General features: G+C 50.6%; 1 protein-coding gene across 1 annotated transcript; it reads left to right on the top strand.

Moving 5' to 3' along the window:
• The first annotated feature begins 187 nt into the window (after positions 1 to 187).
• UBQLN4 (ubiquilin 4) lies at positions 188 to 15,750 on the top strand. Its single transcript, XM_043454044.1, has 11 exons — positions 188 to 457; positions 1,978 to 2,129; positions 2,536 to 2,753; positions 3,327 to 3,589; positions 5,731 to 5,889; positions 9,732 to 9,957; positions 11,031 to 11,170; positions 11,665 to 11,748; positions 11,916 to 12,031; positions 12,228 to 12,414; positions 13,926 to 15,750. The coding sequence occupies exons 1-11, from the start codon at positions 350 to 352 to the stop codon at positions 14,076 to 14,078; spliced, it is 1,806 nt and encodes a 601-aa protein (XP_043309979.1). The 5' UTR covers positions 188 to 349; the 3' UTR covers positions 14,079 to 15,750.
• The last annotated feature ends 2,375 nt before the right edge of the window (positions 15,751 to 18,125 follow it).

Raw genomic sequence — 18,125 nt, forward strand, 5'->3', positions numbered from 1 at the left:
GCGGGCTGCATCGGGCTGTGGTCTCTCGCGGGCAGTTCGGCCCCCGCCCCGCAGGGACGGACACGCCCCGCCCCCGCCCCGAACCCCTCCGGGGGCCGCAGCCCGGCAAGGCCCGGTCCAAGCAGCCGGACCCCGGGCTCGGCCCTGGGCGGACCCCGCTGCAGTGGCCCCCCCAGTCCGCCCGGGGCGCTGTGGCCGTGGCGGGTCCGGAGGGGGCGGTGAAGCCTTGGGGAGGGGAGGGGACAGGGCAGTGTTGGAGGCGCCGGAGCCAAGCCCGGCCGGCCGGGCGGGCGGGGAGGAGGAGGAGGAGCCGGGGCGGGCTGGCGGGCGGCCGGGTGGCGGCGGTGGCATGGCGGAGCCGAGCGGGGCCGAAACGAGGCCCCCCATTCGGGTCACCGTCAAGACCCCCAAGGACAAGGAGGAAATTGTGATCTGCGACCGAGCCTCGGTCAAAGAGGTAGGCGGGGGTGGGGGTGAGCGCGGAGGAGGGGTCTGCGAAGAGGCGGGTGGCTCTGAGACTGTCGGGCGTGCGGGAGGGCCGGGGAGTGGAGGGCGGGGGCCCAGCAGGCACTCGAGGAGCGGGAGGGAAGGGCAGGCGGGTAGGGGGCATCCTGCGAGGGTGATCTGGGGGAGCGTGGCGCGTGTTGGGGAAGGGAGGCCGGGGTTTGCCTTGTGGCCTGAGCTGGGGGCGTGGTGGAGAGTGGGAAGAGGACACCTTGCACTGGGAAGCGGGGAGGACCCTAGGTTTGAGGGGAGTGTTGGCCCCGGTTACTGGTCGGGGTTCGAGGCGCAGAGGCAGAGTGGGGGCCGGGCCAGGCGCTGAGCCCGGAGAGCGGGCGGCGGGGCGCAGGTTGGGGGGAACTCTGGGCGCCTACTGGGCGACTCAGAACGCCCAGAATTCGGACGCCTGGTCGGTGCGGGGAGGATTTCCCTCTGCCCGGATCTTTCCTACTCTTTCAAATTAAAGTGGATACATTTGATTCTCAGCCCCTCTGGGATTTACACAGTGTGCAGTAGGTGCTTAGTAAAATGTGAATGAGTGAATGAGGGAATATTGCCTGTGTTCACCACCCCCCTGTGGCTGCTCCCGAATTTCACAGAGGCGGGGCTTAAGATAGGCGTCTGGTTGGAAGGGAGGGGTCTGGAAGCTGCCTTTGCTTAGCAAGTGCACCCTCTACTTAGAGTATGTGTTTGATTTGCTTGGGTTGATGGGGGGCGGGGACGGTGTGTGTGATAGGTTTGAGGAGTCTAACTCTCCCCAGCCAGCCTTTATTGCCATCATTGCCCCTCCCCCCCCCCCGGACCTTATAAAATGATCACATTCCATAATTTAAATAATTTTTGCCTGCAAAGCTGAATTTGAAATCAGCTCTAATTGAGAGCTTCCCCCCACCCCCACCCCGCACCTTGTGTTTGGTTAAGAGGAGCCTGGGCTTTGATGTCAAGACCCGAGTTCCAGTTTGTCCAGGGCAAGTTATCTAACTTCTCTAATCCTCAGTTTTCTGGTCTCTGAAATGGAGGTAATAATTAACATGTATAGTTAGTGCTGTTATAAATAACTGGGACTTATTTGTTGTAGTTGTTACAAGAAAACTGGGAATAAAGAGAGAAAAGAGACTTGAAGTCTGGGGAGACAAGGCTGAAGGGAGGCAGGGTTGGGCCAAGGAGTTTCCAGAGAGAACTGCCCAGGTAGTACGCTCAGGGGGTACTTGGGACTGAAGAGGGAGTGGCAGATAAAAGCAGGGCTGGGGAGGGTGAGAGACCCTGAAGTATTGCTGAGAGGAGCCCCACACTGGTCCAGCTCCCTTGATTAAGAAAGGAGCCGCCTAATTTCAGCTGGAGGGATGGAGTCAAGACTGCTGAAAAGACTTCCCACGACTAGAGGTGGGAGCAAGGGAAAGCTTTGAAGGAGAGGCAGGGTCCCTGGTTGGTGGAGCCCAAGCAGCCTCCACAGTGACCTTTGCCTCTTGATCACAGTTTAAAGAGGAAATCTCCCGGAGATTTAAGGCACAGCAGGATCAGCTGGTCCTGATCTTCGCAGGCAAGATCCTCAAGGATGGGGACACACTGAACCAGCATGGGATCAAGGATGGGCTCACTGTTCATCTGGTCATCAAGACCCCTCAGAAGTAAGTTCAGGAGAGGAGCAGGTCCAGCTTCAGATTGGGCTTTCTTTGTTTTTCCCCATCTGACACTTTCTCACCCATGATTCAAGCATACGTCTGTGGAAGGTCCGTGGAATGCCAAGATCCAGGAAGGTGGCTCTTCGACGGGCTGCCAGAAGGCCCTGTGATCGGATCTGCAGGGCCAGGGAACCTGACTTACCCCACTCTAAATGACCTGGAGATAAAGGATGCTGACTCCTTTCTCCCTCTGTCCGATTTCCTGACTGCCCCCAGCGTCACCCTGCTCCAGCCTCCGGGTTACCTCGGAGGTGGCGTGGTGTGGTGTAGGGCTGGAGCTGCACAGCACACGTAGAAGTCATGGTCTTCCCTTTTGTGTCCACTTCAGTGAGGATTTTTCTTTCTTTCTCAGGGTTCAAGATCCAGCGACTGCCACTGCTTCTTCCCCTTCCACCCCAGACCCAGCCTCAGCCCCCTCCACCACCCCTGCTTCACCCGCCACGTCTGCCCAGCCCTCCACTTCTGGAAGTGCCACTTCAGATACAGGCAGTGGAAGCCGAAGGAGCAGTGGAGGGGGTACCTCCCCAGGGACTGGGGAGGGACCTCCCAGTGCCACTGCATCCATACTCTGTAAGCCTTTAGGGAGGAAGGCACCACACGGTTATAGTCTGTAGAGTGGGGGAGAGGCCAAGAAGAGGGAAATATTGATCCCTGCTCCTGATCTGATGGGGATTGGGGCCCCTGAACATAGGGTTCCAGACACTGGGGCTTGAGCCAAGTGGGGAGGAAACCAATCTGTGAGGGCTTCCCAGAAGAGGGGAGCATGGTGAAATGTTAAGAGTAAAGGGAGAAATGGGGCTGGGGATGTAGAAAACCCTGGGAGAGGGTATTGGAGTTTGGGGAAAAGGTGGGCCCAACAGTAGCCAATTGGAGAATATTTATTTGCTCATTCAGGAGGCTGTCGCTGATTGTCCTCTCTGTGTTCAGTACCGTGCCTGCCTGTCAGCCTCGGCCATCAAAGAGGTCTCGGTCTAGTAGGCTCCTATCTCTCTGCCAGCAACAGATCAGGACTGGGGCTGTGGAAGTGATTGGGAAAGGGAGATGTGAGCAGCAGAAAGGGCCCATCCTGGTGACTTGATTTCAGTGGCTCTGGCCAGGTAGAAGAGTCGGGACAAAGTGTGACTCTGCTTCCCTCCCCCACAGCTGGCTTTGGGGGCATCCTGGGCTTGGGCAGCCTGGGCTTGGGCTCTGCCAACTTCATGGAGCTGCAGCAGCAGATGCAGAGGCAGCTGATGTCCAATCCTGAGATGCTGTCGCAGATCATGGAGAACCCCCTGGTCCAGGACATGATGTCTAACCCTGACCTGATGCGCCACATGATCATGGCCAACCCCCAGATGCAGCAGCTGATGGAGCGGAACCCTGAGATCAGTCACATGCTCAACAACCCTGAGCTCATGAGGCAGGTGGGTCTGAGAGAAGGTTGGGGGGGCGTGGAGGACCCCGGGAACCCAGCTGTGCCCTGTCTTGCCTTTTCCTACCTTGATTTGTTCATTCATTCATTCAACAGCCATGTTTTGAGCACTGGGGGTACAGTGATGAAAAGACATAGGCCTAGCTCTCTGGGAACTACATCTTTTTATTTTTAGATTTGTTTTATTTATTTATTTATTTTTGGCTGTGCTGGGTCTTTGTTGCTGTGTGGGCTTTCTCTAGTTGCTGCGAGTGGGGGCTCCTCTTTGTTGTGGCCTTCTCATTGTGGTGGCTTCTCTTGTTGCAGAGCACGGGCTCTAGGGCACACGGGCTTCAGTAGTTGCAGCTCGTGGGCTTGGTAGTTGTTGCTCTTGGGCTCTAGAGCTCAGGCTCAGTAGTAGTGGTGCACAGGCTTAGTTGCTCCATGGCACGTGGGATATTCCCAGACCAGGGATCAAACCCGTGTCCTCTCCATTGGCAGGCGGGTTCTTAACCGCTGGACCACCAGGGAAGCCCCCCAGGAACTTCTGGTCTCAAAGGGAAGTAGGACAAGGAAGAAGGCATTTACAGTACAGCATGGATAGTAGTATCACAGAGATGGTCACAGGACCCCTTAGGAGCACGCAGAAGGGCTCCTGACCCTACCCTGGGGCTCAGAGGGGGCCATAGAGGAAGTGTTGCCCAAGCAGAGACCCAAAAGAGGAGAATGAACCAGAAGAAAAAAAAAGAGAAGAGTATTCAGGGTTAAGGGACAGCAAGCACAAAGGCCTGGGAATGAAAAATAGGATCGGAGACCTTTGTGGCCGGGCAGGGCCAGGTGGATAAGGGAGGGTTAGGTGGGTAAAGAAGACCCAGGCAAGGGGGTTTGGTGTTGGTCTTCGGGGGCTCCATCTCGTGGCCACCCACTGGGGACGAGGGTAGATGATCTTAGCAGAATTGTGGACACAAGTGCTAGACTCACCAGAGGGTAAGTCCCAGAAGGGCAAGTATTTGCAACTGTTTTGTTCACTGCCTAGAACAGTGCCTGGTGTATAGTTACCACTCAATAAGTACTTAGTAAATGAATGACTTGTGGAATAAGAGATCAGAGGCTTATCATAGGCATAAAAGTGTCTTAGAAGAGGCCTGTATGGAGTAGATTTAGGAAGAAGGACGGGGAAAGCTTTCCAATGGATGGGAACAAGACGCCGCTCTGCTCATTTTCTGTGTTACGTGCTACTGTCCCCTCGTTATTGAGAGTGAGACATTGGCTCCCAAGTGAAAGCCCTCATCCTATTTCTCAAGATTCAGTGAGGCCAAAGACCTGTAGTGGGATCCAGAAGGTGTTGGTAGCATCGTCCCAGCTTGAATCCTTTCCCCCCACCAATTTGTGGTCATTTATCAGAAGCTGTAATCTAGTCTTGGTCAGACAGACCAACCTGGCCTTGAACCCAGTCTCCACCGCTAACTGACTGTGGGTCCTAGGCAGTGAGTCTCTGAGCCTATTTTCTTATCTGCTAAATAGGGACAGAAATACATACTTAGGATAGTTATCATGGGGATTAAGTGACTTGAATTCTGTAAATTTCTTAGCTCAGTGCCTATATGTAGTAACTGTTCAATAGATGTTAATTTTCTCTTTTGCTTTCTCCCTTTCTCATGTCCTTTCTTTCTTTTAATATTTATTTAGTTTATTTATTTGGCTGTGCTGGGTCTTCATGCAGGATCTTCAGTTGTGGCATGTGGGATCTAGCTCCCTGAGCAGAGATCGAACCCAGGGCCCCCTGAGTTGGGAGCTTGGAGTCTTAGCCACTGGGCCACAAGGGAGGTCCCTCTCATGCCCTTTCTTATGTAACTTCCTTGTGTTCCCTGATACTTCTGCAGATCCCTGAACCTGAGGGAGGAAAGCTGCTGCCCTCCCCCATCTGGGGTCGCTGTACCCCCAAAAGTCAACCAGAATGCCCACAGAGAGGCAGGGTCGGAGCCAAGATGACAATAGAGAAAGGAAATCCAGTTCACCCTCCTCACAGCCACTCTGGGTCGGTTCCTGGGCCCTGGACCCTAGTCCTGGTCCCCCTCTTCAAGGCCCACTCTTTTTCAAGCTTGGTGAGCCCCTGGTTCCAGAGCCATTCTCTCTCTTTCCCTTTTCCGCCAGACAATGGAGCTTGCTCGAAATCCAGCCATGATGCAGGAGATGATGCGGAACCAGGACCGGGCCCTAAGCAACCTGGAGAGCATCCCTGGAGGGTATAATGCCCTCCGCCGCATGTACACGGACATCCAGGAGCCCATGTTTAGTGCTGCCAGGGAGCAGGTGGGGCCAGGGGCTGGGCTGTGGGAGGGCAGTCTGAACTCGGGATCACCCACCCCAGACCCAGGCAAGCCTGAGGTGCTCTCTGCTCCTCTTTCCTTCCCTAGTGCCCTGAGGGTAGGCCTTGGCTTGAAGGCGGTTTTCACAGCGCATAGCCAGGGATGGTCCATCTCGGCGTGGGACTGAAGCACTAGGGCAGAAGATAGCAGAGGTCCCTAGGGAGTGGGGGCAGTGTAGTATCCAAGGGCTCTGACATTGTTCCGACAGACTTCTTGCGCCGAGGGCTCCAAGGTTGTGGGGCAGGCCTGAGGTCAAAGAGCCCACCCTTCCACGGTGTGTCTCAAGTGTGGTCCACAGATCACCTGCGTCAGAAGCACCTGGGGTGCTTGTCAATCATGAGATTCCTGGTTCCTACCTTTGAGATACTTATTGAATCAATCTCTGGAATTAAGCCTTGGGAATATGTGCTTTCAAAAACGCTTTGTGAATTTTTTCCAAATATACAAAAAGTATAGCATTCTCTCATATTAAAGTTTAATTTACACTAAATACATTATGCATTTACCTGTTTCAAAACTCAGAAGTTACACAAAGTAAACAAAAGGATATTTAAAAAGTGTGGAAAGGTATACAAGCTTAATAAAAGTATACAAAAGGGATCCTTCTATTTCCATCTCCCGGCCCTCTCTTTTCTACCCTGGAGTTAATGAATGTTTTTAGTATTTTGTGGTTTTCCTAGATATATTTAACATTAGCAAATAAGATATGAGACATAGAATTGCAGCCTTCACATACCCCTCCCCCAACTTATACCTCTCTTTCCTCTTCGGAGCTAACTACCACCCTGAAGTTGGTGTTTGTCATTTTGATTCTTTTATTACCTATGTATGTATCCATAAATAATCTGTGGCATCATTTTGCATATTTTTTCAACCTTATAGAAGTGGTATGCTGTTTGTATAATTTTAGACTTGCTTTTTAAAAACATCTAAAAATGTTTCATTTGAAGAATAATATACCTACAGAAAGCTGCACATATCCTAAGTGTTCAGCTTGATGGATTTTCACAAACTGAACAGCCTGCCCCCACAACCAGCACCCAGGTAGGAGAGTGGGACCTCACATTGCTTTTTGTGGAAAGGAAAAATCACCATGTCCTAAGCAGTCCGTGCTATCCCAACAGATTTCTTGTCCATGGCATCGCTAGTAGTTGTGTTAGGCACTCAGTTGTGTCTGACTCTTTGTGGCCTCATGGACTGTAACCTGCCAGGGTCCTCTGTCCATGGGATTCTCTAGGCGAGAATACTGGAGTGGGTTGCCATGCCCTCCTCCAGGGGATCTTCCTGACCCAGGGGTCAAACCCAGGTCTCCTGTGCTGCAGGCAGATTCTTTAGTGCATGCCTTGCTGGCTCTGTCCCTATGATGACACCACCTCGTCTTAATTAAGCCTGGGCATCAGGTAGGGTGACTCGCCCCTCCCCCCTGCAGCTTATTCTTCACCGTCATCTTGATGATTATTGGCATTGCTCTTTCAAATTTTAGAAAGTGCTTATAGGAATTGAAAGAAAGTGCTTATGAAGATTACCTGTGGGTTTTTAGTTTAAGTTTTATTTTACTAAAGTGTTTAATTTAAAATGCATATCAAAGTAATGCATATACATGGTTAAAAAAAAATTCAAGTAGTTGAGCAAGGCTTATAACAAGCCTTCAGCTAATTCTGATGTACTTTAAGGTGTGAGAACCACTGGCTCAGCTAAAAGAACACAGTGTTTGGCAACAACAGGCCTGCATTCAAATACCTGCTCCACCATCCTTTAGTGGCGTGATTTTAAGTGAGTTGCTTAAGCCTCTCTGAGTCTTCTGCTGCCTCATTTTCAAAATGGAGACAATGTATTATAGCATAGTCCTCAATCATTTTGGTCTCTGGATCCCTTATTTATTTATTAAAAAGAAATTTTTTTTTTGCCTTATTGCCCAGCATGTGGGATCTTAGTTCCCTCACCTGGGATCAAACCTGCACCCCTTGCAGTGGAAGCATGGAGACCTAACCACTAGATTACTAGGGAATTCCACTCTGGGCCCCTTTATATAGTTAGCACCCCAAGGAAGTTTTGTTTTTGTGGGTTAGGTCTATTGATATTCACGGAATCTGAAATTAAAACTGAGAATTTAAAGAAATATTTATGAACTCTTTTAAAAATAACAATAAACCCATTGCACATTAACATAACCAGCATACTCTTAAAAAATAACTTTATTTCCCAAAACAAAACTTTAGAGGAAAGAATGGCCTTGTTTGACATCTTTGCAGATCTCTTGAATATCTGGCCTACGTACCTATGTTCTCAGATCAGATCTGCTTCTGCATTCAGTCCATTGCATTGTCACATGTTATGTAGCCTTTGGAAAACACCCCTGAATACTTATGAGAGAATGAGAGTGAAAAAGACAAATACTGTCTTGGGTTTTAAAAACTGTTTTCAGACCTTGCAGAGGTCCTAGGACCACACTTTGAGAACTGGTGTATTAGAGGGATATTATAAGCATTAGAATGAATGGGTCGGGCACATAGTAGGTGCTCAATAAATGGCAGTTGCTACCACTTTGGGGAGTTCTGGCAAAGAGATTTAGGACTTAGGGTGTAAGGGAAGAGCAAAGCAGGACCCAGAACTAGGAGGGGTTGGCTGCTAGGCGAGTTACCAGAGCAGGAAATCTGCAATGATGACAAAGACTGAAACTGCGGTACATGATCCCTAGCCTGCAAACCCTATTATCTGAACAGGCATCTGGTAGGGCAAAGGAACCACAACTCAGAGCAGGAGCTGGTCCCCTGTTTGAATAAACAGGAAAAGTAACTGGATATGAAACTCCTTGGTGTGGTGAGGCTAGGCTGCTCAGGTACCTCCTGTGTGGGTAAGGCCTACCTGGGAACAGGAGAGGGAGGCTGAGCAAGGGGAGGAGGCCTGGGCTCCCTCAGCCATCACATGCCTCAGACAGAGCTCTTTCCTGGCTCTCAGCGGGTCCAGAGGGAGGAGGTTCGGGTGCCACCTTGGGCAGCCCATCATGTGGGGTGCAGACCCTGAGACGATCCTGGGTAACATCCTAGAGGGCCTGGTGCTAAGGGGGACTGTTTAGCTGAAGCAGCCAGTCTAAGAAGATAGGGGTGGAGAGGAGAAAGAAGAGATTACATGGAGGAAGCAACAGAGGAGGAGAAGACCTAGGGAAGGGTGTTCAGCCAGAGGTGTGCCCCTCTAAGGGGCTCCACTGTGATGTGCCTGGATAGACAGAATGCCACATGGGGGATCTGGGGGTGAGGAAGAAGGTTCAGTGGAGTTAGACTTGGACGGAGGTGGCTGGAAAAGGGAGAGCTGAAGGCAAATAGGGGTTGGAGTAGAGTCAGCTCCCATCAAGCCAAGAGTTACCTATTGAGCACCTACTAGTGTCAGGGGCCAGGAGTGCAAAGGTGAATCTGACATTGTCTCTGCCCCTTAAGAGCTAAGGAAAACAAGCATCTCCGCTTCTCAGTAGGAAAGGTGTGTGCAAAGTACTATAGAGCAGAGAAGACTAGAAACCAAATATTTCGAGCCACCAGGGGAGATGGAGATGTTTCCCGTTATCTGAGGGGCTCAGTTATCCAGTCATTAGCGTCAGCCAACTCCCACCTTGCAGGGTGAGTGTGAAGTTGCCCACTGTGAGGCCAGAAATTGACATGAGGGCCTCCACAGTTGTAGATCTCTCTCCCTTTCCTGGGGACGGGGAGGCTATTAGGTGAGAAGAAAGAAAGGGCCTAGCCCTTCTCCCTGATTTGTTTCAGTCCTTAACCCAAAACCTTTCCCTCCTCCCAGTTTGGCAACAACCCCTTCTCTTCCCTGGCCGGGAACTCCGACAGCTCATCCTCCCAGCCTCTGCGGACTGAGAATCGAGAGCCCCTCCCTAACCCCTGGAGCCCCTCGCCCCCCACCTCCCAGGCCCCCGGGTCCGGTGGGGAGGGCACCGGAGGATCGGGGACCAGCCAGGTGCACCCGACAGTCTCCAATCCCTTTGGGATCAATGCGGCTAGCCTGGGGTCAGGTATGTCCTAGGGTGGAAGGAGCTGAGTGGGGTCACCAGGGCAGTCCCTCTGCCCCAGGACTGAAGGGGGTTCACACTGCTCCAGAATGTTGAAGACAGAGGTGAGACTGTACTGAAGCCACTGGCAGGGCTCTCTGGCCTAGAGTGGTGGCCTCACCCCTCAGAGGGTGAGGCTGGGTTCTAGCCCCAGTGTCCCCAGGAGCAACCTAAGTGAAGGCTCATGAGTAAACCAGGCCCCACTTTCTAAGCTCTTTCAACTCTGCTGGTATTATCCAGTGTAAATGGGTTAGACTGGGGATGAGGGTGTGTGAGAAGAATGAGGGACAGGTAGATGTGAGGCTGGGCGAGAGGGATGCGCAGAGCTGCCTTGTACAGAAGCGTAGGTTATGTACTGCACAACCCTGGGAGATGCCCCACTTATCAAGACTATGACTATAAATGGCCCTGGGGATGTCTGGTAGATGCCATGAATTCTCTGTACTCTGGGGAATATCTTGGTCGGGAAAGTCCCTTCCCCTCTATATGCTTATTTCATAAATAAGGGACTTGAACCTGATCCATGGTTTCAGAATTATACTTCTGAGGCTTGAGGGGTCTGGACCATCGCCAAGATGAGGAAAGACCATATGGGAAAGGCTCCAGGCCTTCTGCCCCAGCTCCAGCCAGACTGTTGACATACTTGGTTTCCAAGTGAGATTTGGTTTGAGGAAAGGGTCTCTATTGCTAGGACAAGTTTGAAAACCATTGATCTGGGTCATCTTTAGTCAAATCCTTTCCAACTCTAATGTTATCTGACCTGTGGCGGGAACAGAGGGATAAGAATCAGACCCAGTTTGTAACCGGCTTGATCATAGCAGAGCAGATGGTGAAGGAGCCAGCCCAAAGAAGGGCAAGATGACCTCAGAGTCAAGAGAGACTTGGACCCACTCCCTAGCACTTGGGTGCCCACTGTTGCCTTTCTGAGTTTTGTAACCACTCAGTGCCTGAAGTAAGGTAGATTGAAGTGAGGCATCTGGTTTCCATTTGGACCCCTTTCCTCTTGTTATGTTGGTTTTTTCCCCTTCCTATCCTAGGGATGTTCAACAGCCCAGAAATGCAGGCCCTCCTCCAGCAGATCTCTGAGAACCCCCAGCTGATGCAGAACGTGATCTCAGCCCCCTACATGCGCAGCATGATGCAAACGCTTGCCCAGAACCCCGACTTTGCTGCTCAGGTATGGAACTGGCATGAGAGGGAGTGTGCTGGGGGCTGTGACTTGTGATGATCAAAATGCTCCAGAGCCAGACTGCCTGGGTTTCTGTATTGAGCTCTGCCGCTTCCTAGCTGCATGAGCCAGGCAAGTTATTTATCCCCAGTTTCCTCATGGGTAAAATGGTAATAACAGTAGTACCTGCCTTGGAGTTGTGAGGGTTAAGTGAGTTAATAACATAAAGTGCTTAGCACATGGCCTGGCACAGAGTAAGCCCTGTGTACTCAGAAATGTTCGCTATTGTCATCCTCATCAGACTGGCTTCTGACTCTGGTCCTTGTCCAGAGTATAGTTCCAGTTCCTCTCACTGTCCCACCTAGGACTTCAGGATACTCTGAGATCCTTGGAAAAGCTGGCCCGGTTTCCTACAGTGGTGGGGTGCTGAGGGAGATGAGGCGGTGGGGACATTGTGCGGGTGGATAGGCCCAGGCCTCCCCCTGCTACCTTCACCCTGGCAGATGATGGTGAACGTGCCGCTCTTTGCGGGGAACCCCCAGCTGCAGGAGCAGCTCCGCCTGCAGCTCCCAGTCTTCCTGCAGCAGGTAAGTGAGGAGCCTGGACGGGTGGAGGTTGGGGGCCACCCGGGTAGACCCAGAGGCCCAGTGGGTGGAGCTTAAGGGAGGGGCCGCACTGGGCTGTGGACTCGGGGTCTAGGCCACCTCCTGTCTCCCGTCACCTCCTGTCGCCTTTCCGTGTTGTTTCCCACCAGATGCAGAACCCAGAGTCACTCTCCATTCTCACCAATCCCCGAGCCATGCAGGCGCTGCTGCAGATCCAGCAGGGACTGCAGACCTTGCAGACCGAAGCCCCAGGGCTGGTACCCAGGTGAGGGGCGGGGGCAAGTGGGCAAAGGGGTCTGGCTCCTCCTCCCCCTCAAGCCCTTTTCCTGCTGCTCTCAGCAGCCCTTATGTCCCTGAGGATCTGTTTTCCTGTTTCTTCCAACTGCTTTTCCTGCGGGATCTCACATTCCCACCCTTTTCTCAGAGGCCATCTCCCCCTCCTTGGTCTCTCCTGCCTGCAGCCTTGGCTCTTTTGGGATGGCCCGGCCCCCGGCATCCTCGGCAGGCAGCAACGCCGGGTCTGCGCCCGAGGCGCCCACCTCCTCGCCCGCCCTCCCAGTCACATCATCTCCAGCAGGGGCCTCCAGCGCTCAGCAGCAGCTCATGCAACAGATGATCCAGCTTTTGGCTGGAAGCGGAAGTTCACAGGTATGCAGGGCAGCGGGCCTGGTGCTAGGGCCCTGCAGTAGTAAGGGTGGCGATCAAATGGAAGCAGCAGGCTGTGGAAGCAGCCAGCTCTGGCTATAGTTCCTGGTCTGCTACTTTCTAGCCTTAAGTAAGTAACTGATCTTCCACAAGTTTAGTTTCCACAGCTGTGACCTGGAGATGAGCATAGTAACAGCACTTACTGGGTCAGCTGAGTACTGGTCTATGTGCCTTGTACATAAGAGCTCACTTCTTTATTCTTCATAGCAGCCTTGTTCTTACTCCTTCTGTGTTACAAAAGGGGGAAACTAAATCCCAGAGAGGTTAAGTGGCTTTCTCAGAGTCACACAGTGAGTAAGTAATGAAACTAAAATTCAAACCGAGGCATATTGGTTCCAGAATTTACACTTTAACCACTGTGTTTTACTACTTCTACTGTATCAGAGGACTCTTTTGATAATTAAAGCAGCCTCTATTTGGGACTCCCCTGGCAGTCCAGTGGTTTAAGACTCCACATTTCCACTGCAGGGGGCACGGGTTCTATCCCTGGTCAGGGAACTAAGATCCCATATGCTATGTGGTGTGGCCAAAACAAAAATAAAAATAAATAAAGCAGCCTCTGTCTATGAGACTGGAGAAGAGGATTCTGGGAGGAGAGGTGACCAGAGCCCTGGGCTAAAAAGTCTAGGCCTGGGGCTTGGGGGCAGAGCAGGGGATTATCTCAGGTAAGCCCCTGAACCTTTCTCCGACCTCTGTGACATCTGGGGAAAGCCTTTCAACAAAAATGGAAGTGTGCCCAGCTCTGTGCAAGGCACTGGGAGGGCTGGATGAAGGGCTCTTCAAGGCCCAGTCCAGCTGGATCTGGAGCCCAGTGTGGGTGGATTGTGATGAAAACATCCCCGGGTGGGAAAGGGCTCCTGTGCTGCGGGCTGGGGGCTCTGATTGCTGGGCTCCTTCCAACCCTGAGTCTTCTGTTCATGATCTAGGCTATGGCTTCCTGAACATCCCTTGGGGAAAACATTTCCAGATGTGTTTTGGAGTGTCAGAAATGAAAAGCCTCCTCTTTTGTAAATAACTTTGTTTGTTGATGGTTAAACACAATTAAACAGGTTCGTGTTTTCCGGGGGCCCTTCTCTGACCTTTAATGTGGCCGTGTGTGTGACAGTTGCCAGGAGCAGGTTTGGGGGCAGTATTTACTGACCACAGAACATTTGGCTTTTGGACTGCCTGTTAACATCTCCAGAGTGCTGATGAAAAGCAGTTAGGAATATCAGCTAATCTAGACCTATTTGTTACTTTGAAATTTCAAGAAAGATGCCCCCCCACCTTATGATGACACAGCTGTTTAGTGATTTGGGACGCCGGCTCCGCTGGCTTCTGTTTGCTGGTTATCGACCCCTGCCCCATTGGTTGACTCTGAGGAAGACTTCATCTCTCCATCAAAAACCCTCAGAATCAGCTAGGCCCTCTGGGGTTGGTCCTGAGCCCACTTCACAAGGCTTGTCCCCCTCCAGGTGCAGACGCCGGAAGTGAGATTTCAGCAGCAGCTGGAGCAGCTCAACTCCATGGGCTTCATCAATCGTGAGGCCAACCTGCAGGCTCTGATCGCTACGGGAGGGGACATCAACGCGGCTATTGAGCGACTCCTGGGCTCTCAGCTCTCCTGATCCCTCAGCCCGGGCCTCATACGTCTCCCTTCCCTTGATGCCGCGTGTGGTTCCTCTGTTGGCCCGACCCTCTGCAGCTTGTCATCCCTTCTGTTCTCCTCCCTTGTTCTCTTCAGACAGCAGGGTGACTTTAGAGGGGTGGGCCCAGCCCCGTGGTCTGAGAATTCCAGTTTTACTTCACCTCTTGTAGAACCTTCTCTCCTGGTCCTGCCTGCTTGAGCAGAGCTATTTAAACAGTTTTCAGTTTTTGTTGATTGGCCCCACCTCCTTACCCCACCACCGTCTTTTGCAGCCTTCACACGTCTCAGTGGCAGTGCAGCGTTGAAGGAGGAACCCGCTCTCTGCTTTATTAGAACAGGATCTTCTGTCTCTGCCACTAGGATTTTTCTTGTCTTATGTTTACTTTTGGTAACTCTTCCTCCTCTCTTTCCCCTCATCCCCTCCCACCTCCAGCCTACCCAGTGCTAGACTTCCATCCTCTGAAGGAGGGGCAGGTGAAGCAGGCTGTGATTTTCCTCCTCACCCCCTGTTCTGATCACTTTCATGGGGTCTGTTGGGACTCCCAGTGGAAGGAAGATGCTTGTTCCCCCTGTCTGAAGGGAGACGTGAGATGCAGCCCCCTGGAGCAGGAGTAACAAACCGTGGACCAGCCTAATAAGGGGATGAGGGAGTGAGACTTCCTAGAGGAAGGGAATGGGGGAAACAGCCTGAGCAGAGGACTTGGAAGTTGGAATTGACAGGGAATGGAAACACTAATAGTTCTTTTAGTCCACAGAGTCCAGACTTTGGCCTGGCAAAGGAGACTTAGAGATGGTAATGAAATTTGAGTTGAAGAAAAGGGTTCAGTGAAGCTAAACTGTATGGCTCACAAGGGATTATTGGTTCCGTTGCCTCAAACACACCTGCTTCTGTACATTCACACACATTTCCATGAACCCAGGACCTGCCCGCATCTCCAGGTACCAGTGATTTAAGCCCCGCTCAGAAGACATGAAGAGGACTGGGGTCTGTCTCAGCAGTGGGGGTGTGTGTGGGTGGGTGGGTGCATGAATGCGTGCACGCACACATGTGCATGTGAGTTGAGTGGGAGGGTGGATACCTTATTGATTTCTGGTTTAGAGTTTTATCCCACCAGACAGAAATAGGCAGAAGGGCCTGTCTAGGAAAGGAATATATACACCCTGGAGAGCTAGGTCCCCTAGGCCTCTGGATGCCTGGGTAGCGTGGGTACCCCTTCTGAAGCTGTCAGGGCTGTGACCGGCACCCTTAATTACCCCTCCTCTCATTGCTTTCGGGGCATAGTGGGGGAGGAGTCTTTCTCTCTAGAACCCCTGGCCGCTCCGGCCCTTGAATTTTCACTGTTTCCCTCCAGGCCAGAAAGTTCTATTTGAGGAAGGAAAAGAGAGGGCAGCAATGATGCCTTTGATCTGGAATTGGACTTTACTCTAGTGGAGCACAGAGGAGGCTCAAAATCACCTCCTCTCTCTGCTGCTAAGCCCAGCTGCTTGGAGGACCCGTTACTGAGAATACGGAGGCAAGAGGAATTGAGTTTTCTCCCAAGTGGGAAAGGGTCCCAAGCAATCCAGAGAGGATGTCTGTATGGCTTTCCCTCCCTACCTCCCCCAACTCCCACACTGGCCTTTGTAAATAAATGATATGGTCTTTGTTGTGAGGGTGTCTTGATGTTTGTTTCCTGGGGTAGAGGAGGCTGGCTGAAGACACTTCTTGGTTTTAAAGGGTTTTTGTAAAGCCGTATCTAGACCAGTGGTTAAGAATCTGCCTTACAATGCAGAGGAAGCAGGTTCCATCCCTGGTTGGGGAACTAAGATCCCACATGCTGCAGGCAACAGCCCATGTGCTCCACAACTACTGAAGCCTGCTCGTTCTAGAGCCGAAGCACCACAGCAAAAGGTCTCCACGTGATGCAAGCAAAGTCCCGCATGCTGCAACTAAGACCTAACACAACCAAATAAAATATTTAAAAGAAAGTGTTCAGAATCACTGAAGGTAAAGGGATAACTGATCACAGCTATCTGTAATCTGTGGTTTAGGAATGGAAAGGATCATTCTCTTCCATTCGTGATTGCCAAACCATATAAGTTATCAGATCCCACCCCACCCACCACTCCTATAAGTCAGGGCTGGGAGAGGAATGTATGAAAAGTGCTAGGAATATGGCTAAGTCCTTGCTTTCATCCTCTGATCTTTTGGCAAGACTATCCTCTCCTTACCCCAGGTAAAAAGGTCAAAACAAACCCTTACATCCAGATTTTATGTAAGGGGAGTTTAGCAGTTATTAATTGGTCTTAAGCTCTGAGGCTAAAAGTTCTACGACTGCTGCTGCTGCTAAGTCTCCAGTCGTGTCTTACTCTGTGACCCTATGGATGGTAGCCCACCAGGCTCCTCTGTCCATGGGGATTCTCCAGGCAAGAATACTGGAGTGGGTTGCTATGCCCTCATCCAGGGGATCTTCCCGACCCAGGGATCGAACCCATGTCTCCATGTCTCCTGCCTTGGGAGGTGGATTCTTTACTGCTAGTGCCAGCTGGAAATCCTTGCTCTACAACTAATCAGTGTGAGCCTAAGGAAGTCTTCATATGTCTACAGTTTTATCTTTTGTATAGTGAGGTTATGGGCTAGAGTTCTGTGATATCTGGAATAAAGTGAGTGGGAGGTTCCACTTCTAATAATGGTAGGCTGGATGTTTCAGACCAGCCCTCAGAAATTTTAAATATGAAAAGTATCAAAAATCAAAGGACTAACGAAGATTGACTGGGAAACCAGAGAGAAAAGAAGACTCCAGGGCTGCCTTTGCCCAGGGGGCTTTTCCAATTGGGAAACGGCTTCTGAGAGGCTGAGCTATGCTTTTGAGGGCCTTGAAGGATGAGAGCTAGAGGAAGAAAAAAATCAGAATCAGATAGCTAAATATAGGGATGCTGGTAAAGATCCACCCAGACTAGGAACCCCTAAGGATGAATCAGAAGGAAACCAGTTGTATTCTGCAGCCTGGAGTCCCACCATTCTGGGTGGTCCAGAGACTCTCAAGTCTCGAACTTGGAATAAGGTGATCCATATGTGTAGCATCTCCAGATGCTTGGGAGAAGCAAGCAGAAATCTCAAGGAACTTAACACCAGTCTAGACCTCAAAAGTATTATAATTAATAATTTTTCAAATATAACATCAACCACAATGAGAATTAGTCAAGAGCCTGAAGAAAGCAAACCTGAAATGACACCCTTAAAAGGGAATGAGAGACAATAAATAGACAATTCCATGTACTGGAGTTACACAGAAATAAATGTACAACAGTTAGGATAAAGGCAAGGCTTGGAAATTTGAGCAGATGCCTGAAACTACACAAACAGACACAGCACAATTGGAAAAGGACCAAATAGAAATTTTAGCTAGAAAAATAAATGAAATTAAGGTCTCAATAGATGGGTTTAATAGCAGACTAGACATAGCTGAGGAGAGAATTGGTAGATTATAGAAACAGAATGAAACTTGAAAAATAAGGATGGAAAATACAGAAGAGATAGGAAGTTGGGCTAAATTATGTTTAATTGGAGTCCAAGGAGAGGAGAGAAATGGAAAAAAGCAATCTGAAGAAGTAATGTCAGAATTATCTACAATTGATGAAAGCCATCAATTCACAGATTCAGGAAACCCAATGACTGAAACTCTGCAAAAAGGGGAAAGCAAAAAGAAAACATCCTAAAGAAACTAAGGAATAAAGATGGTTTATCCTCAAAGGAACAACAGACAACTGCTTACATCTCAACTGCAAAACTGCGAGGCAGAAGAGTGAAATGCATCTTCCCTATGTTTAAAGAAGGTAGGAGCCCAGAGAAAACATCTTTCAAAAAATGAAAATAAAACAAAGATATTTTCAGACAAGCGAAAACAGTCCACCACCAGCAGTCTCACACTACGGGAAATTCTGAAGGGTAATAATCTTTAGTCATAATAAAAAGGAAAAAAAGGAATAAAAGGAAAAAAAAAACCTATAATGATGGGTGCATGCCAAAGGGACACAAGAGCCAACT

Source organism: Cervus canadensis, chromosome 2 (genome assembly GCF_019320065.1).
Source record: "Cervus canadensis isolate Bull #8, Minnesota chromosome 2, ASM1932006v1, whole genome shotgun sequence".
Classification (NCBI taxonomy): domain Eukaryota; kingdom Metazoa; phylum Chordata; class Mammalia; order Artiodactyla; family Cervidae; genus Cervus; species Cervus canadensis.

Coding starts and splice junctions, on each gene's coding strand:
- UBQLN4 (XM_043454044.1), top strand. CDS start 350: ATGGCGGAGCCGAGCGGGGCCGAAACGAGGCCCCCCATTCGGGTCACC. Junction 2,130..2,535: donor GTCATCAAGACCCCTCAGAA/GTAAGTTCAGGA, acceptor TTTCTTTCTCAG/GGTTCAAGATCCAGCGACTG. Junction 2,754..3,326: donor TGCCACTGCATCCATACTCT/GTAAGCCTTTAG, acceptor CCTCCCCCACAG/CTGGCTTTGGGGGCATCCTG.